The 21,928-nt window shown below is 36.7% G+C and overlaps 1 protein-coding gene across 3 annotated transcripts; it reads right to left on the bottom strand.

Annotated features, from left to right (window-relative positions):
• Positions 1–5,685: 5,685 nt before the first annotated feature.
• Positions 5,686–21,911, bottom strand: LOC121410718 (synaptojanin-1-like). Of its 3 annotated transcripts, none has more exons than XM_041602972.1 (10): positions 21,801–21,911; positions 18,857–19,099; positions 17,265–17,297; positions 16,472–16,642; positions 15,652–15,750; positions 11,974–12,131; positions 11,240–11,354; positions 9,975–9,989; positions 8,103–8,229; positions 5,686–7,140 (listed from the first exon to the last, which is right to left on the bottom strand). In XM_041602972.1, exons 1-10 carry the CDS (start codon positions 21,901–21,903, stop codon positions 6,447–6,449), a joined length of 1,758 nt encoding a protein of 585 aa, XP_041458906.1. In that variant the 5' UTR covers positions 21,904–21,911; the 3' UTR covers positions 5,686–6,446. The 3 variants fall into 3 exon arrangements, with proteins under 3 accessions (XP_041458906.1, XP_041458907.1, XP_041458908.1); XM_041602973.1 differs by lacking the exon at positions 21,801–21,911 and adding an exon at positions 19,891–20,023; XM_041602974.1 differs by lacking the exon at positions 15,652–15,750.
• Positions 21,912–21,928: the final 17 nt, after the last annotated feature.

Genomic DNA, 21,928 nt, shown 5'->3' with positions numbered 1-21,928 from the left:
CAATGCGAAGGAAAACATTCATATTTTACGGGCTTATATTATATTCAAGCAAGTGCCTTTGAGTAGATGAAATTTTATGAAACATGATTAGAGATGTCATGAAAAATTGAAAGCTATTACCCTATCATAGGAATATGTACTTAGCTTTAATGTTTAACACCGGAATGCTGAGAAAGCAAGAATTGCTGTAAGGCCTATACAACTTACTCCATTAGAGAAATTTTCATATTGTATTTACTTTGTCATGGGATGTATAGTTCTACTGGCATTTAATGATGGTTACCATGGGATTTATCACTGGGTGGGACACTTTCTGCAATAGTGATGCAACGGGGCCCGGGCCGGGTGATCATGAGAACTAAATATTGGTCCGAACCTTAAAAATGTGTTTTGGCGATTGTCTTCCAAGCTGTGGGTTAATTTCACCCCCGATCAATTCTGGCCAGGTAACGTTTTAATATTTGATGCATGTATACGATTACACATTTATTAAGGCATATGACCTTTAATCAATTATATCAAATGTAAAATCTTGACAAATGACTGCCACTATATTCCCAAGAATTGACACTTTAGAAGTTCACTTTTTTAATGGACAATGAAACATCGTTTTCAACGATGATGAAAAACTTTTTGTCATATTGTTTTTGCGGGTGCAGATGTTTATAAGAATCAAACATCTGTAAAATTTACTATTCATATTTTAAGAGGTCATCTTTTTATTAACCATTTTCACAGCTATTGTGTCGCTAATTAGTAATATCAAGCCGCATGCCATGCCTCTTTCATCACAAGTCTGTGCTGTACATGTTGATTAAATAAAGTATAGATTCTAACTTGATATGCATTTCTGATATGCATGATATTTTGTTCTTTTTCATTCTATGCCTTCCGGAAGAATAACATTGTGCTTTGTTTTAACGAACAGTTGTCCACATCTGTTGATTTGTGTGAAATATAGGTTTATGTGAAGACGACGTCGAGAAACGTTTCTCCATTTTCAACAGTGATCTTATATCACTCGTATAACTCTGCATCCCTCTACACACATACATACACACCCACCCCTACAAACACACCCTTACCCACCCACACTGTTACACCCCGGCAAGCCCAGCCTATACATACATAGCCCAACCTACACGTGTTTCTTGTTTCGGGGTGGGCAATTGATGAAAAATTTAGTTATATCAGGGAGTTGTCCCTGGTTACATGTACCGTGACTGATATATAGACTTGCAAATGAAAACTAAATAGAGTGTAAGGTAGTCTTATTAAAAAGAAATGACATTGTGTACTTATAATTTAATTCATCAATAAAATGTCTACACTTGTAAATTAAAAAAAAAATACATCATGGGCCTAACTTTTTTCCACATAATTATTCTTCGGCTTTCGTTCCATCTATCAGACGAAAGCTATAATATTTTTTATATACTGTTACGCTTGAATGAGCGATTCAAGCAGAAAGATTTGTCAACGGTTATAACGTCACTCACTTTAAACAAGTGGAATGCCTCTGGCCGTCTCACCTGCATCACGCAGTTCAACATAGCAGCAGTGCTGACTTTGAAAACTACTATACATGTAACTCGCACAAGATGTTCAGTGATACTTGGTTACTCTTATTTCCACGTTTTATGAACTAGACCAATACACTTACAGAGATAGGATGGTAATTCAACAAATACCCCCAATGTGGTCAAAGTTCATTGACCTCACATGACCTTCGACCTTGATCATGTGACCTGAATCTTGCACAGGATATTCAGTGATACTTGATTACTCTTAAATTTCAAAAGTCAGATCAATAAACTTGCAAAGTTATGATGGTAATTCAACAGATACCCCCAGTATGGCCAAAGTTCATTGACCTTTGACCTTGGTCATGTGACCTAAAATGCGGACAGGATGTTCAGTGATACTAGATTACTATTACGTCCAAGTTTCATGAATCAGATCCATAAACTTTCAAAGTTATGATGGTAATTCAACAGATACCCCCAATTCGGCCAAAGTTCATTGACCTTTGACCTTGGTCATGTGACCTGAAATGCGCACAGGATGTTCAGTGATACTTGATTACTATTACTTCCAAGTTTCATGAATCAGATCCATAAACTTCCAAAGTTATGATGGTAATTCAACAGATACCCCCAATTTGGCCAAAGTTCATTGACCCTAAATGACCTTTGACCTTGGTCATGTGACGTGAAACTCATGCAGGATGTTCAGTGATACTTGATTAAACTTATGTCCAAGTTTCATGAACTAGGTCCATATATTTTCTAAGTTATGATGACATTTCAAAAACTTAACCTCAGGTTAAGATTTCGATGTTGATTCCTCCAACGTGGTCTAAGTTCATTGACCCTAAATGACCTTTGACCTTGGTCATGTGACATGAAACTCTAAAAGGATGTTCAGTAATACTTGATTAACCTTATGGCCAAGTTACATTAACTAGGTCCATATACTTTCAAAGTTATGATGTCAATTCAAAAACTTAACCTCAGGTTAAGATTTGATGTTGACGCCGCCGCCGCCGTCGGAAAAGCGGCTCAATTTGCTTCGCAGGTGAGACAAAAACCTGTATCAACCTATAAATGTGGAAAAGATTCAGGATATGATATACAATTTCATAGGGTTTCTTTAATGGTAAACTTTTTGATACGCACTGTAAAATTCCTAAATTGACATATTCTGGTACAAATTACGCTGTCACAGCTCAATCTGTATTTTCGTAAATTCTTTCTGTTGAGAGTATATACATATATATATATATATAGTGCACTCTAAAAAATGAAGTGCTAATTCAGTTCTTAAAGAGCGTGTATAGTGACTGCACTTCGGAGTGCTGATTTGTCTAGTTCAAATTTGAACGAGAAAAATCAGCACTCCGAAGTGCAGTCACTATACACGCTCTTTAAGAGCTGAATTAGCACTTCATTTTTTAGAGTGTGTGATGATAAGTTTACATTTACCAATCGCTGTTGAGTATATATGTATATATATATTAATTCTATCCTTGAATAGAGTGCTCGATGTCCTTCACAGGAAGAGCTTTGAATAATAAACACAAGTTCACAAGGTTGACTGGAGGTTCATCAAATTTTATTTGCAACTCTGAGTTTCACGAAACCTTACGTGAGGTGCGAACTTCGGGCACCTCACGTAAGGTTGCGTGAAACTCAGAGTTGCAAATAAAATTTGATGAACCTTCAGTCAACCTGGTAAACTTGTGTTTATTATATATATATATATATATCTTGTCATCCACAACAAAGCAAAAGATGAGGAGGATGAGGAGGGGTTAACTGTATGTACATGAATAAAGAGTTAAAATGCCATCATTCATCACACGTGTACTCCGGGCTGATAATAACTAAACCTAGATTAATAAGGTAAAATTCACTGAGCAACGGTGAAAATTTCATCAAAATCTGAAAACGACGATGACAATTATTGAATTTTAGAATTTCGCAATATTTGGTGAAAACAGTTATTATGCACACCGTCTTAATTATTCATTAGGTTGGTGATGTTCCCACTTTCCTTTTTCTTGCATGAAATCATAATTATTTCATGTTTTTCTACATGTGTATGTGACAGTATCTCAATTGCATCAATGAATATCTGTTGCATTAAACCAGCTGCCAATCTGCCTTTTTCATTCTTGATGGACGAAATTTGAATACATAATACCATGACAAAAATAATAGGGATACGACATCATCAGCTTACTCATTCCGTATTCGGGAAGACATGCGTAGAACATTTTCAACAAATAATGCAAAGGTTAAAATATCATTACTTCTTATCCCTTGTCCGGTCTAATTTCATTGTTTTATTTGTCTTTTTTTTTCTCTGTGATATATTTTTCAGCCTGGAGTACGCCTTTGAGCAAACTTGTGTATGTGGATTAATTAGAGTGTGGGCGGAGGATTTGCCTCATCTCATTAGGTATTTCATTGGGTATGCTTTCCTCTCTTGCTCCTTTATGACCATGAAAAAAATATGTACCTAATGAGAAAAATACTATACGCTTACAAATGAAATTACAATTCTTAAATCTTACATACGCGGGTGGTGAAAATAACGATCTGGGCCCATTTCATAAAGAGTTACAATTACTGTTGTAACTTTGCTATTATGGCAACGAGCGGATCCAGGATTTTGAAATAGGGAGGGCGCCAGCGGCGAGGGAGCGAAGCGACCGAGCGGGGGGAGGATGTGGGAGGGGGGATACCCCCTCCCACGGCAAGGACTTTTTCAAAAAATCATGTCCAAAAGTCGTATTTTTAGAGCACCTTTAGAAGAAAAATGCACACTTAAATCACTGTAACTTCATGAATAAAAGACACATACTGACTCATTTAGGAGCTGGTTTCCAGTCACACACCGTATAAGCGGTCATTCAAAACATACATTTGGCAAAGGCTCTTCACTTGCTTGCATCGTGTGATTGAAACGTCAAATTTAAATGATACGAAACTGAGACTTGTAATCGATAAGTTCCGAATAATCCATTCTGTTTATTGTCATTTGTGTATTTACATTGTGTGTTTCAAACGAGAATTGTTTAGTCGTATGGCAACATGCATAAAATTTGGTTCTTTTTTCCCCAAAATGCACAGTAAATTGTTACAAACTACAGAAAAAAAAACACATCATCTTCTGGTAATCAACCTTTTCCCTCGTATTATTTTCAAATTATCTTCAATAATCCAGTCATTCTGCACAACCTCAAAGTAATATAATGCTTCTTAAGGGGATTCTCGTCACAATTTCTACTTTTTAACAATACACAATGTGTCCTCGAGATGTTTTTCCCCAGCACGAAAGTATTTTTATTCTCCCCCCAACCCCCCCCCCCACCGTCACATAAAATCTTCGCTCCTTACGCTCATGACATATAGCTGCCTATACACAGCAAACGCGGAGTGGGGTCGACTGGTGATTGAGAATATACAATTTTGCTCCTTGATAATTCGTTGGAATGATTGCTTCGGCGAAACTTAGTTGGGGCGCCCTGGATAATATGCATCTGAATCTACCAGAAAGTGTAAAATTTAGTTTACATTAAATACAAATATGTCTGACCTATACATTTCAGTGAAAACGTACATGACCAAGGCAGAATGATAATGCTGCGCACGTGGCGCCCGATATAGGGCTTCATCTTTGAGTGAAGAATAATCTCGGGGATAGACATTATCATTCGCATCGTTGACACTTTCTCTCGCGATCTGTTACTTACAATTTACATGTATTTGCCATAAAGACGGACAAACGCATGTTACAAAAAACACAAAATTTCGGGAAAAAATGATATCCAATCCAACATCTTCACACTGGTCACTGCACTGCAACTCCCGATTACAAGTGGTGCAACTTTCCAACCAATCGACTTGCGCGCCCTGGAATTCCGGAATTTACATATTGCAATACAGTATGACAGAGGTGCATTTGTGCGAACACAAAGGCCATGAGCGTAAGTTAAAATATAGTTTTGACTAGATCTAGCCCTTGAAATTGACTACATTGTACCAATCCAGTAAATATAACCATCAAAAAAAAAAAAAAAAATCCGGCGAAAATAGGGGGGGGGGGGGCGCGCGCCCGGAGCGCCCCCCTCTGGATCCGCCACTGATGGCAACGACCATGGCAACCTTGATTCTGAGTGGCTGCTACCATGGTAGTTGCCATAATGGCAAAGTTACAACAGTTGAAGTCCTTTATGAAACGGGTCCCAGATTGTGATAAAATCATGTCACTCTGCACACATGGTCAATCCAACATTGTAAATATTTTAGCGGTGGTACCAAAGCTAAATAACTGCCTATCCTTAAAGTGAAATTTACGATGAGACATTAATGACAGTCTTGGTTACAGATTCGGGAGGGGGAGTTGGGGTGAGTGGATGCCCAACATTTCACGACTAAAGAGAGCAAGAGAGAGAGAGAGAACGAATAAAAAGAAAAGGTTGAAATATAACATTTTTTTACTATTCTGTCAAAAGCTTTTTAAAAACTAATTTTTTGTATAAAGACAGCTAAACATTTTTGCTTGCTTGCTTCGCTTGCTCGCAGCTTACTTTGACCCCCTTAAAAATGTTTGACTTATCATGCCACTGACTGTTGACATTGATCAAACCAATGCCGTTACCAAAGCAAAAGAACATCAATATTTCACTATTTTTATGTTGTTATACATTTTAATATAATTATGAGACTTAAAATAACATTTATTAGCATCAGAATGTAACAATTATTTTGAATGACTTGTGTATAAACTTTTGTTTAAAATTCTAAATGTGGCATTATCTATGAAAATATTTGAAAGACTGTTCAAGGTCATTCCATTTGGTAATGGGAGTAATTGGAGGGCATTCAAATAGAAATGACTATGAATACATTATCTGCCTATCCGAGATAACCCTGATTTCACACTTTCTTGGAGGTTTTCTTCTGAGGCGAGCCACCTTTTGGGGGAGGACGGATCTGAACGCCTGGCTTCGCTTGTCCTTTGCCCGGTGATTTGTTAGCTGGCTTTGGAGGGGACTTACCGGCGGGCTTATTAGGAGATTTTGACGTTGATTTTCCTGCAGATGGTTTCGGGGGTACTTTTCCTGAAAGCTTTGTAGGTACACTACCTGGGGATTTAGGTGGTATTTTACCAGGGGCTTTAGGTGGTGAAGAACCTACTTTCTTTGGTAAAGACTTAGATGGTGCTTTATCCGCAGGTTTTTGTGGCGCTTTGTCCATGGATTTTGGAGGCCCTTTTTTCGTAGGGCTAGATGTACCTTTTCCAAGAGATTGCGGTGGTCCTTTCCCGGGAGGTTTGACCTGAGGGACAACGGGTTTCGCCGCAGCACCAGGTTTTGCAGTACCTGGTTTCGCAGTACTTGGTTTCGCGGTACCAGGTTTCGCAGTACCTGGTTTTGCAGCATGAGGCTTTGCCGCACCGGGTGGTCCAACTGGCATTTTCTTTGCCGGACTCGTAGTACTCTTTTTGACTGGTGACGAAGCTCCAGACTTTGGTTTTCCATGTTTCCTGTCCCCATCACCGAGTAACGGTTTAGCTGCTTCTTTGTCAAGATTTCTATCCTTGTCCAAGTCATCCTCTTCACCGAAGCAGCTGTAGTGAGTAATTTAGTATAAAGAAAACGTTTTGTATTACGTTCTTAAAAGGAAAGGCAATATTGCAGGGTATTTTGCAGGATCTATACTTGTCATTTGACCCCATAAGTTTCAAGGATCGGAGATCACGGGATGAGTCCCCATTAGAGGTAACGTACCCGTGAGTCATAGTATACATTTTGTGTGTGGGGTTGTTATGTTATGATTTATATTGTAAAACGAATAATGCTTCATCATACAAAGACCGATTAATATAAATCGAAAGATTATCTGGAGGAGCGCCATCTAAGCTCAAATCTAGCCAGGGACCTTTTTTGACTTAAAATAAAGAAACTTGCATTATGAATACTGCCGACATAATTCATTCTCAAGCTTAACCGCAGATAACGAAAGACAACGATTTATATGGCTCCATGTCAGCTTTTAGTGTATATTAATCTGGCGTGTCAGAATGAATGTTAGTGATGAACGACATCCCATTAGATCTGAGTTAAATCTACTGGATTGTCCTATCTTTCCTGAAAGATATGAGGGAAGGGTCGAAACAGGCACAGGAATGATAAGGGAAGAAAATGATAACATTCTTTATACTTGTTTTAATGAAGTTACAGATAGTACCACAAACACTAATGAGTCAAGCCCCGATGTAAAATTAGAATGCCCCATCCTCTCCCATTTATAACAAAGACCTAGGTCTTGTCTTTCTAAGAGTTATGATCGCCCCGATCAAATATAGAATTTCATTAATGTCATAGTATTTCATATAAGCTCTGTACACATCGTTCTTTTTTTGGGGGGGGGGGTGGGGGTGGAAGCACACTGATATCACGACAGTGATGAGTGCCAGATCATTGTTTAGAAAACAGAACATTTTGAACGGATGAAGACTTCCAAATGTAGGCGTCGCCGGTTTTCGATCTTGGTGCCCTGGATCTCCCCTTACGAGATTAAAATGCTTACCAGCAGACGCAGATACAGCATCCAATGAGAAAAACGACAAGGACTCCTCCGATACTACCCGCTATCAAGACAAACGACGAACCCTTTGCCTTCTCTTTCGCCATCGCCATCAAGCGTTTGGTCATAGCTGCCAAAGAATGCAAGATTCACGGAAGGTAATATGCAAATAAATTACATTGCTCCTAATTCAAACTAGATCGAGAGTGGAAAAAAAGAATACAAAGCTGGGGAAACGAAAGAAAAATATCAAAGGTCGTAAATCGGGATTATTATTCAACATACCTTTGTCAACAAATGAAATTGTCAGTCATACAAAGTCATTGTTGTGGTAAATGAATTGTTTTCATTCACATACAAGTGCTAAAGACTTATAGCGCTTGTTATGTGTTTAGAAATCCTTTGATTTGAGATCAATGAAAAATGATGTACAAGCTTTGCGGTAGTTATTATTTCGTTTTTCTGATTTTCTTATCTGGTCATCTGCAACGAATTTCAAAATCGACCAATTTCAATTCGGACTTGAGTAACAATCTTAATAAATTTTCCTTTTCATTTAATGTGTGACTGACAGTGCAGGTCATGTTGTGCAGGATTCTCTTCCCTTTTCCCCTCAGATACAGAGACCCAGAGTAAAACATGCGTACAAATCAAATTAACATGTCAGTGCACGTGTCAGGTGGGCCAAATTCTAAATGAGCGTCTTGACTACACTCGTCAATCAAAGTGAAAGTAATGAAGGAAAACCTACTTGACCCATGGTGCATTTCTGGCCAGTTTCCTGATTTCTCCCCCGATTTGACCAAAATAATGGTTGTTAGACGAAATGTTGATGGACGGAATGGCATTAGACTAAATGAAAGTTGACCATGTGGTGAGTGGAGTTGGCAGTAGACCAACACTATGTACATTGTTTATTGTCAAACGGAAACGGTGTTTTCACGATGTTGTGTGTTCCTTCTTTGCCTGAGAGTAAACATGTTCACATCTAACCAAGATAATAATATCAAACAAAAAGGTGTAAAAAGGGAGAGTTGCATAAGATTATACTTCATACTGTATTTGCCATGTAGTACGCAATGGACGGTGATGGAAGGAGGGGTAAATCCACATGTAATTTCGATATTTTGTTCTGCTTTTGTACAGAAGCTTGTGGTAGATGGTTGTCTCGTGACAAGGATTTTCAAGAAATCTTCGCATGTAATACACCCAACCTTGGAGTCAATACCTCACCCACCGGCAATCCGTTCTTACAATACTTAGTATTTGTAAGCTAATAATATTTGGATTGCCCGGGGTGCGGAACGAACCGGATATTGGATTTAGACTCGAAAGGAATGGCATGAAACGTCTGTTGTAGTGTGTGAAGTGTGTTTTGGGATCAGAGCTTTGAAGAAGAAAAAAAATGACAGTAAAAAGGTCAGAGGAAATTTCCTTGGTGAAATCTCTCCTATTACTGAAAAGTACAGTTACAGGGGAAAAAGAGAGAGGTATATTGATAAAGTAGAGTAGGGAGAAGAAGAAGGATGGGAAGAGATTGTCGGAGAGAGAGGAAGAGACAATGAGATGGGGTCGATCAAATTGAAGACGCTATCGACGACGAAGAAGAGAAGATGACGATGAATGGAAGGGATGATAGTTTGAACATCTCTTCTTAATTTTTCAAGCCAGTCTCGAGCAAAAATTAATCTTCTTTATTTCTTTTACCCATTTTGTAAAGGATCTGATAACGAATGATACAATTAAATTTAAAAGGGTGAACTTAATATCCATGTTTCCAAGATAGATTGAAATGAGAAACGTACAGGACTTTCACTTCACGTATTTATTGAGCAAAGCGCCCACTTTTCCCTTTTACTGTTTAGGACTACTTACCTCTTTTAGGCAAAACTAGAAAGAGATTGGAAAAAGAAAGTGATAAATATTATAAGAATCTTGCACAGGAATCGGTGTTCAATATTATTTCACTCCTTTTTTCTCATGCATCTGTAATGATTCATACGCTAAGTTATTAGTTATCTTGATTATGAATGAGATTGTGTTCAATTACCAATGTCTTCATTTTCAATGACATATATGAAATACATTAAATAATTCATAAGCAATTTTTAAATCTAAAGTAGATTGAGCATTATTCAAAATTTTAAGCAGAAACGACTAAAGAACAGATAGACCGATACATACGGCTTATGGACAGATATAATGAATTTAGAGGGGGAATATCAAAGAGCGAAAGCGATAATGAAATAATGGCTACACTGTATAATACATGTATGAGATGTTTAAGACGAAATGAATTATCACAACGTTCTACGTTTGTGATGAACGCTTAGAGTAACACTCATAACAAATGAAAACCCACAGGTTACTTCACTAATTCTTCGACATTTTGTATGAGTACATAGGCATATAATGTCATAGGTCTATTTGAATATAATTTATCATCAGGAAGGAAAATGTCTAAGGTTCGATTCCTTTTCGTTTGTGATCATTGTTTAAAGGTCAAGTCCACCTCAGAAAAATGTTTATTTGAATCAATAGAGAAAAATCAGACAAGCACAATGCTGAAAATTTCATCAAAATCGGATGTAAAATAAGAATCTTATGACATTTCAAAGTTTCGCTTATTTTCAACAAAATAGTTATATGAACGAGCCAGTTACATCCAAATGAGAGAGTCGATGATGTCACTCACTCACTATTTCTTTTGTTTTTTATTGTTTGAATTATACAATATTTAAATTTTTACGAATTTGACGATAAGGACCTCCATGCCTGAAGCACAAAATGTTAAAATAACAAAATTCCTCGTGTTCAGGGAGGAACGAAACTTCATTTCACATGACAATGATGAGAAAATGAAAATATTTCATATAATAAAATACAAAAGAAATAGTGAGTGAGTGATGTCATCAACTCTCTCATTTGGATGTAACTGGCTCGTTCATATAACTATTTTGTTGAAAATAAGCGAAACTTTAAAATGCCATAACCTCTTATTTTACATCCGATTTTGATGAAATTTTCAGTCTAATGCTTGTTGAATTTTTCTCTTTTCATTCAAATCAAGTTTCTGTTGGGGTGGACTGGTCCTTTAATTAATTAAGCAATGATTAAATTGGATGCAAGAGATAAATTACCTTCAACCTGTGCGATGTTAGTGACCCACTGTCTCTGTGACTTGTAATGTATCACAACACACCTATATACACCTGCATACCTCTCATCAATGTTCTTAAAATGTTCCACGTTAACCTGCGAAAAAATCATAAATATAATAGCACATCCTTCCGTTCAACCATGGTTTTGGGGAAAAAATACATATTTGGAAAATATGAAGATAAATGAATAGCGACGTGATAATTTACTTTATCTGTACGGTAACCAAAACTATTATAGTATTATTTACAGAAAAATCTTATTACTCGTATATTGGTTTGCCAGTACCAGCGATGAAAATCTTTAATGCAAAATAATTTTCAACTGGGAATGGTATTGTAATAACTGATTTATCCCTTCCCATCCTACAGCTCTTATATTAAAGTCGGTTCAAATTTTGGATGGAAAGGGGGAAAATGCATTGGAGCAGAATGTTAGTGTAAGAAGTGGTTACAAAAGTAGCTATGAATCAATGTTTTTGTATAATGTCCGATTTTTCATCAATAAAACTCAATGGGCGCGGGACGGAGATCATCTTACATCATATAAACAGTGTAACAAAATAGAAAATGAAAATGATGACCGATCGATAAAAAATAGACGATATGAATGAATATAGGACAAATTGATGAATGAATGAATGAATGAGTAAAAAAATGAATGAATAAATTAATTAATTTACTAGTAATCAATCAATCAATCAATAATTTCTCACCTCTTCCGGTTCAACATCTTCATAACTTTTAATAAGTTTATCTCCTTTATACCATTGTGTTGTAAAGCCATCAAACAGTAGTCCTAACTGTTCCCCATTACATGGTATTTCCAAGCCTTCAGCCTCATAACCCTGTATATCAGGAGCCTCAGGTGGTACTGTACATGAAATGAAACAAACTATTTATTTATTATCATAATTATAAGACAATTTCATACAGAGGTGAAACGGCGCACTGTTTCTCAACCATATAGTATCTTTAAATGGGAATGAAACCTTTGGAAACAGAAAAATCAAAGAAACACATGAATAACAACATGAAAGGAGCCAAAAATAAATTAATGAATAAATAAAATGGATTAGTACACACTACACAGTGAAGTAATGAATTAAAATATGCATAAGTAAATCAATGAATGCATGCATACATGTAAATAATGGAACAAACAAGAAATTATCTTTTCATTGATTTCAATTCATAAGTTAATTTGTTTAATTGATTTTGCTTATTCATCAATCCAGTATTTAGCCGTTTATTAAAAATAATTTATTAATTAAATGACTTCTCACTTTATATTCATTTGAATTTAAATAGATTATAATTTCTTCATTGTGTTATTTTTTTTGCATTGCTTAGATATCAAGTTCAGTATAAAATCAATCTAATTCATAATTATCCAGAAGCAACCGTTACACCCTTCCTTTTATAACATTGCATTGCGTAGATTTACAATAAATATCAACTACATAATTTATCATAAGGGTACCAGAAATTACAAATGCCAGGAAGCTCATATATTGCTTTAAAAATGTATGTGTACATATATCCAAACCTACAAATTTAATGACTATGAATTTGGGACTCAATTTTATGTGGTACACTGTGTATCAAATTGTTTGATTAAAAAGTTAGTGAAATCGAAAGTGAAATAGACGAAGTTTAAAAAAAGGACGAGTTAGATTATAGGAAACCATTCCTGAATACCATTTTCAGAACATTTCAAAGAAAAAAAAAAGAATATTACAGCAATTAGATATTCTTTCTGCTTGCAACCAATGCTTATGAAGGCGTGAAAGCATATTAATTTGGTATCGCATAAACAGATAATATTGAATCATGTCGATACAGTTACAAGGTGTTGCCACTTTTCTTAATTGTCTTCCTGCAAGCACGTCCCATCAATATCCTTCTTCTTGGGACTGCCGCGTGAATTCAATGCCGTAAAAGCTTATGTTAAAGGGCATGTTTATTTGAAGAATATTTAGAACAAATCTTGACCTTTCCCTTCAGCTTAAAAATAGCATTCATGTGTTATTATGCTCGCACAGTCACGAAGTATATTTTGGAAGAGAAAGCAGGGTTGTGCAATAAAAAAAAATCTGGATCTGGATCTGGAGAGCATACATTTTCTAAAATTCAAGCTCGGACCCTATTTCTTTGAACGCGCGAACAGCAGGCAATAGGTCAATGCACTGTATTTCTATTTGTCTATTTCTTTAAGAGCTTATCATGATATTGTGTAATTTTTGTATGATATTGAATCGGGTCGAGATATTTGAAAAAAAATATGGAAACTGAAAAAAAAACATCCGCATCCGGAAAATCATAAACTAAGATAATGATCGAACTCAGATTTTCATGGAAATTTTTTAGATCATCATTAAAACAACACATGCATACCGAAAAAAAATCTCATCATCCTTCTTATGATATTAATTATTATGGTTTTTATTTTTTTCGTTGCCATAAAAGGATTCTTGCGACAGATCAGAGACGGGGGGGTGTCAGTGAAAAGCCTACAGAGTTGCATCCCGTTCAATATATTATTGATCATTTATCAGCTGTGCCAAGCATGTGATATCATTTATCCACAATTGGTAACCATAGGTAACAACATTGAACGGATCAATAATGTATTTGGAAGGAGTGACGAGGGCGATTAACACACATTCTATGTCATGATTGTCAGGATGTCATTTCAGTTTTCGTCGGTTTTGGGATGGTTTATTTCCCATTATATTCCCCAAAACTTCTTTTTTTTGTCATACAGGTATTAGTTGCCCCTTTCATACTATTTTATTTCTCTGTATGTTGCACATGTCTCATGCACTTTACACATATTCCCCTCCCATTACTCGTGAATATTCTTGAGTATTTTCGTTTGCTTCATTTCATTGGTTTTCTTTTCCATCTGTCTATTTCTCTATATTCTCTCTTATTATCGCTCTTCCTTGCCTTCTTCCACTCACCCTTTTATTCCCTCTTCTAACGCTAACTTGATGTGAGACCTACCTGTTTCTAAATATAATCAATTTTTTGTCTTTCTTTCTTATTCTATAACAAATCTGCAATCAATATGCAATGCATTTAATCAGGAATATACGAATATTGTGAGAATATCAAGCTAATATGCCTTTTCCCTTTCTTCCTCACAATAATCATTACATTTTGTCTCATTATAATGTATCTTGCTGAGATCTTTATTGTTTTCTTACATTCTAAATGTTCAATCTAAATGCCCCCAGCAGTTTCGAGTAAGACTGTTCTGAATTCAATCTCTTCTAACATGACCTTCCCACTTCTTCTTTACAATATTTTAACCCTACTTACAATGATCACTTAATTCTTCTTTTAGAAACCTTTCGTTTTAATCAGGTAATGATTTTCCCAAGTAGCTTCGAGTAAAATTGGGTGTTTTCTCCCAACCTTGCGATAGCATTTACTGTTCGCCTATTAAATTCTGTATACTTCAATATCGATTTTAGCGCTCTTCGGCTGATTGGATTTTTTGGGACTTCAGACATCTTCAAATACTGTCCATCACTCTACTTGCACTGTCTAATGGGGTAAATAAATATGGTTTTTACCTCAACTTTCATTCACTACCTTATAATGATATGTTTTTATGGAGAGTGTGTATATATCCCCCGCACTTGCAGAGTTTGTCAGTATGACAGCGAATAAAGAGTAATGACAGGAGATTTTATACATCGTCAAACCCACAATCATAAAAAAATATTGATGCAACTCATGCGATGGGGTAAAATATTTAATTTCAAATACTTTGTGGGTAGACATTGCTTTGAACAAATTCGACCTTTCCAAAGATGTACATGTATATCTCTGAAAGTTGGTAAATTTGTAGAAAATGTCTTGGGATACAGCACGATAAATTAAGTGTGATAAATCCCAATCAAAATTTAGCATTTTTTTCCATTTCACTGCCTGTGTAAACGCAGGGGGGGGGGCTGCATTCTAGGGATAATGGGGGTTGGATCTTCAGTTGACTATTATAGAAAGAAGGGTTTAGTCACACGACCCAGGGCACTCCATCCAATACTTTTTTTCGTATTATTCCTTCTTTTTTTTTAACCCATTCCTTTTTTAATAATCTTTTTGATCCCCACATGTTCACCCCTGAATAGCTTGATTATTTCCATTGAAATTCATTTTTTAAAAATATATATCTTAATTGGTGAGAAGCAGTAAAAATGCTATACCTAGAATAGCAACTGGCCCTTATTATTTTTGTAGGGGACGTTTGAAAGACGCTGGGTGAACCGTCATGCCCCTCTTTAGAGAAAAAAAAATAGATAAACATAAACTTTGTCTAAGATTTTTTTTTTAAGGAATATTTGATACATCTTAAATTTCTTTTGTCACACGTGGACACCCACCTGCTAGACTGAACACAGCTAATACTACGTCGCTTACACCTCCAGCTTCGGCTTGGCATGTGTAAACTCCATTGTCACCGGAATTCACTGCTTCAAAGACTGCAGTGACAATCAAAGATCAAAGACATTTGTGAATTAATAAGGATAAGTTATATGTTGAAGTGATGAGGACACCCCCGACATGGAAAAGACAGAACTAAGATAAAAATAAGTCATTTATCTAAAAAAAAATCATATTTTAATTATCAGATCCTACACTGCTGTGTAAATGCATCGTTTGTGATACATTTTTTCAACATCCTATGAAACTAACCGAACCCGGGCTTACGATTTCCAGAAATATCGACTGATCAACTACGCTGTAGAATGAGGGAAGATGGTTGAGGTCTGCCTGTAACTTGACAGAGCCTTCTATGTCTCTGGAACAAAGCTGTAGAATAGCCTTCCCAAATTTATCAGCAGAGCAGAGACCCAATCAACTTTCGAGTCTTACCTGAAAACCTTTCTGCTCCCCATTCCAACATCATCGTATGAATAAGGTTACTGTAGTATAACTACAACAGTATTTGATCTGCATGATTCTAAGCATTGTTTGAAGACTTTGAAACTTGTGAGACATTTCGCATATTTTCGCAAGCGCCATATCTGCGCCCATCGGAGGCGGATACAAGCGTGATCCAATAACCCATCATCCTCATCATATAACTTCTTCACGTGGTCTTCTATTTTCTTCTCGCAAGGTTGTGCGATTATTCTCAAGCATGTTTGTGTAATACCTCGCTGGTTTGCCCATACCAAACAAATTCTTACACTTTCTTACCCAGCCTGCCAGTGTCTAACTGTATCCTTGCTCCATCTATTGCTAATCGTTGTCCGTTCCTTCTCCATTCTATACGAGCGTCTGAATAGTTCTGATGAACTAGTCTGATAGCTTCAGTACAGTCCATTAAAGCTTCCTCACCAGGTTCTCGGACAAGATTAACATGGCTTCCTGATTATGAAACACACAAGAGGCAAGATTAAAGAGCAATGATTGTTCGCTTTCAATAGCGAATCGCAGGCTGCGATGAAATGAATATGTCACGACTGTGCATTGTTTGAGACGACGGTTTCAGTATTCTATGATAGTCCCTTACGTTTATTATTATTCTTTTAATAATAATTTGTGTTTTATGAATACTACTTTTTTACTGACAAACGTGTACTTGATTCATTGGTCTCTATACCCTTATAGACGTTTGGGGTAAACAATTTGAGATGTATATAAAATGAAATTATAGATAAATCAAAGTCAAATTATAAATCAACTGAGTTTCCTACATTTAATCGATGTCACGGACAACCATACTAAAAACTTTTACTGGTCGAAAGTGATGAAAACACCCCTAAATCATTGGGTTTATTCATAGATCAAATACCCAGCCAAAATATCCAAATTCGACGTGTAACATTGAGAGATGCACTTAATTTCAACAACTGATTGACAATTTTTTTAATATAAAACTTACAGTTTTGCTTTCTTTTTGGTATTTTAAATTTTATCTTTCAAACGAGAATCTACATAAGAGATAAACTGTGTTACTAGTAACAAAAGACCTTGCATGTCAACTTACCATCTAACAATGTCCTCAACCCACTTTCAAGTTCTATGAACAAAGAAATTGAAATCAGACAATTATTGAAAAAAAAAGAAATTTTAATCATTTTTCAATTATAAAGTTATTCAAATTTGGTTCTTTATTCCTTTGTTTTTTACTCACTGGATATCGGTTTTATCATCATTCACTTCTCTATATACACGTGTTATGAATTGTTTTTCTTTTCTTTCTTTTTATTCTTCTTTTTTTCAGAACTGCTTCTTTAATGTCGCCAAGGTCGACAGGTATTGTTATCCAATTGCTATTTATCTTTTCTTTTTAATATATTCTTCCACGTCATCCTCATCTTCTTCTCCTTCTATTTCTTCTCCTCATCCTTCTTCTCCTTCTTTTTTTCTTCTCCTTCTTTTTTTCCTTCTTCTTCTATTCCTTCCCCACATTTTTACTTGTTCTTTTTCCCCTCCTTCTCTCAGAATCCTTCAATATTCTTCGTATCCCCCTTCTCTTTGCAATTCCTCTCTTGCATTTCCTCTTCTTCCCTCCTATGTCTTCACCTTCTTCTCGATGTATCTCCTTTCCCTCCTCCTCCTCCTCCACCCTCCTCCACCATCCGACACTCCCATACCGACCTTCTCCTTTTCGCTCAATCCCTTTTATCCTAAAAGCAAATCCAGTCGGACTTGATATCCGTTACAACTTCTCGCAAACGGCTGATATGAAGTCCGCTTATTCGGCTTCGATTTCACCCCATGCACTCAGAGTATAATATAGCTGTCAAAAAAATATCGCTTTCTTATTCTGTGCATATCATATTACAATATCTTTCTAAACTTTAAACCTGAGACAAAATCTACAAATGCTAAGAGACTGCAGTGAAAGTGTTCTTGACAATCACCTGTCAGAACACTATCCTTGTCTCCGATGAGAGATATGTCAATTTCTTATATGATTTGAAAAGAATGCGTTTGAGGCAGTTGATACTGTTTATTCTGCATTTTACCCACGGTATTTCTTTTTTTTTTTTTTTTTTTTTGGGGGGGGCAAGTAAAGGTTGATTGTCATGCTGAATGATGATACAAAACCTGAGTACTGGGGACCGTTTCATAGAGATGTTTGTAACCGGGGGGGGGGGTACTTAGATTTGGTTTGGACGTAGGTGTGCGGCTGAAGGTTCAAATCCAATGCCCATATTTACGAGGGCCATGTTTAGGGATTTTCCAGCATAAAGCCCTACCACATGTTGAGGGATTTCATTGAAAAAAAAAACAACCCATTCCAGCGGCACGTCCCAGTATGCCTTATTTCGTGAGTCCCTCCCCCCGGGTTTGTAAACCTAAGAGTGACTTTTTCTTTTGGTAAATTATATTCAACAGTAGATGTACAATGGTGATTATAGTGCGTAGGAAAGGTTCACCAGTCGTTCTTAAAGTCGCTATCAATTTACGAACATCTTTATGAAAGACATACCAGGACTGTAATTCAGGCCCCCATGATCATACCAATTACCCCCCCCAAAAAAAAAATATATATATATATAAAATAACATGCACACACACCCTCCCTTACAGACACACCCTAACGCACAACTCACCATATCAAATACGTACCAGGGGGAAGGGTAGCATCTGGACAGGCCTCAGTGTTACAAGGAAGTTCGAAATTCTCAAAGTTCCCCTCACACGGATTGCCTCCGTTTCTAGGTGGGATACAGGTACGATTACTGTAGCCGGTTCCTCCTCCGCAGTTCTTAGAGCAATGCAGTACCGGCGCCCACGGCTGCCATTGTCCATCTACAGGACACGGAACATTGATGGTACACGGCATCGTGTCATTCGCTCTTCCTTTACAATCTGAATGAAAAGAAAGAAAAACAATATTAAGTGGATGCGTCATTCCTTTCGCCTCCTCTTTCACTTAGCATCATTGCCATCGACATCATCCCCATCACTGCCACTATCACCATCTACAGTTGCTTAGCTGTAAAGCGCATTTATTTCTTATTAGAAAAAAAATGGCTGAATACTGACAGGTCCACTTAAATGTCTAAGATGTATAAAGGCATGAACCTAATCATGTTGAACGCTTTCAAAAAGTGCTATCAGGATAGCCTACATTTGCAAAGCCAATGCAATGACGGATATAGTACCTATATATCCTGCACCCCCCCCCCCTCTTTAGAGGATCGCTGTAATGTCTGCTATTGCAGCGGTTACATTTCGTAATTCCGAAGGTTCTTTATTCCGAAGGCTCATAATTCCGAAACACGTAAATTGCCTAAACCTCGATGTTCGATCCGAAAACGTAAAAGGGTTCGTTAATCCGAACTTTTGTGGCGTTATTCCGAAGGTTCGATAATCCGAAAACGAAATAAGGTTCGATGTTCTCAAGGTTCATTTATCCGAAAACGGAATAAGGTTATTTAATCATTTAGTTTTCGGACTAACGAACCTTCGGAATTACGAACCTTCAGAAATACGAACCTTCGGAATAACAAACCTTTGGGATATCCGAACCTTCGAAATAACGAAGCTTCGGAATTACGAATGTATGCGATTTCAGCGGGGTTTTTTTTAGGTTCCTCGGTATTTTGGAAAAGGTCTATCGGGTTTCCTGTTCTCTTTTCGGCCATAATACGACGTACTTATTGCTATCAGTCCATTAATCGCCATCGCATCTTCGAATACATTTCGCTCGCTTTCTAATGTCAACCTGCCACAAGGAATAACGCTCCATTTTAAAACCTTTCTCTGTGCACGTCAGAAGACAAATCGGTATAAGGATGGTTGTCCAGGTATTGATATCCTCTGACTAGCTAAGTTAGACAGATGCGGGTCATTTGCGAAACTTCTCGTTTTCTTTCCTTGTACTAAAATCTGAGGGTTTTTTAAGGCTCAACTTCCTTCTAGAAGGGATAATTCACTTAATCGGATCGGTGATGAAAATTCTTCATAATTCAATTTGCGTATCGTCATGTGGCAGAGGTAGTATCTGTAGACCTTTGATCACATGGTAGGGAGTTCGAATCTCAACACGTCACAAGTAGGGCCTACACTGTAAAAACTGTGGTGTAAAAACTGACACCAATTGGTGTTAATAGAGGACCACACCCTGAGGTGTTAAAATTACACCCTAGAGATTGAACATAATAACATAGAGTGTAAATGTAAAAACCAAAGGTGTTGTAATAACACCTATGGGTATAAAACTAACACCACCAATTTAACGCCAGTATAAAATAACTGGTGTTGTCCTCTATGTACATCGGTTAACACCACAGTTTTTTTCTGCGTACCCTTTGACAAGAGGCCATTCTCCACACTACACCCAAGTAAAAAAACAGGGGACTCGGTTAGATTTTCTGTTTTGAAAGATCGTTATAGTTATCATGAAAACGGTAATCGCCAGCGCTTAGAAACGTTTGTATTAAGTATAATATTGTCTTGGTTGACAAGCATGCAGCTGGTCAATATTTCTGGGAAATGCTAATGCCGATGACAGTCTACTATCGATTTGTTCTTATTGACGTTTGATGTACACTGCACTTAGTCTGATACCTATACATAGTCAGATAATTTCCATTTTGTCTGCTTATTGTCATTACTTTGCTATCTGAAAATTTGATTCATAAATTAGTTAATCTAACCACATAGACCAAATAGTGTTAGACCAAGTGGCTATTATACGAAATTGTATTGCATCACTGGAAATTAGATAAATGATGAATGGACCAAACCGGCAATTATACCAAATTGGTGCTTGATGAACAGGTTTGCAGTCGAAATAGGATTGTAATCATGTGTGATGAGACCAAATGGAAAATACACGAGGCAGGTGTAAATCAATAGGCAATTTGCCCTTAATAAATGTATGTTTTTTCCCCATTATTTTAAAACATTAAGTTCATATCTAATGCTGATTTGTATTAATGACACGGATTCCCCTCATCCTCTCTCTCTATGGCCCTCCTTGGGTTAATTTGCAAGTTTTGCAGGATTCGACACTTGCACTGACTACAGTCGAGTCAGTAACAATCTTTTTTTAAAGCGGACCAAAGACTGTTGTAACTACGATATAGCCTAACACAATAAAGGAACGAGGAAAAGCGAAATGTGAATCTTGACAAAAATGATACCAATTTGGGGTAAATAATTAATTTCATTTTCTGGCCCTAGAGTTTGGAACGTGTTTTAAGAAACATCCCCGTAGGAGAACATTTATCAAAATGTTAAAAAGAATGCTGGGAACGATTTTTCAAGAGAGTGGAACAGAACAGTCGTGCGACTGTCTACGATTTGGGATTAAGTTGATTTTCATTCCAGTCAGTGTAAGCATTGTAATGATATTGCAGATGATAACATATTGATTAAGAACGATTTTGTGTCAAAATGCTAATTTTTTATATACGATTTATTAGCGATTTCAGATCGTAAAATGTCAGGTATGACTAAGTAAGTGATTAAGTTATAATAAAACAATAGATAAATAGAAATGAAAACACTGATAAAGTTATAGAAAATACTACATGGTTCTCACTATGCCTTTCCCACTCACCTTTCCCTAATCCAGCTTGTGGAGGATTGTTGCATTTTCTTTCTCTGATCCTGACTCCACGTTCGCAGGTCACACTGCAACCCTCGGTCCAGAAGCTCCACATTGACCACCTCCCATCAACTGTAGTT

This window comes from Lytechinus variegatus, chromosome 3, assembly GCF_018143015.1.
Source record: "Lytechinus variegatus isolate NC3 chromosome 3, Lvar_3.0, whole genome shotgun sequence".
Taxonomy (NCBI): Eukaryota; Metazoa; Echinodermata; class Echinoidea; order Temnopleuroida; family Toxopneustidae; genus Lytechinus; species Lytechinus variegatus.
This window is presented reverse-complemented; position numbering and strand designations above follow the sequence as displayed.

What these genes read in the sequence shown, in the direction of transcription:
- LOC121410718 (XM_041602972.1), bottom strand. Translation starts at nt 21,903, where the DNA reads ATGTGGAGCTTCTGGACCGAGGGTTGCAGTGTGACCTGCGAACGTGGA. An exon ending in ACAAGCTGGATTAGGGAAAG is followed by an intron (nt 19,100 to 21,800) that starts GTGAGTGGGAAA and finishes CTTTTCATTCAG; the next exon opens with ATTGTAAAGGAAGAGCGAAT. An exon ending in GTTAGACACTGGCAGGCTGG is followed by an intron (nt 15,751 to 16,471) that starts GTAAGAAAGTGT and finishes TTGTCACTGCAG; the next exon opens with TCTTTGAAGCAGTGAATTCC.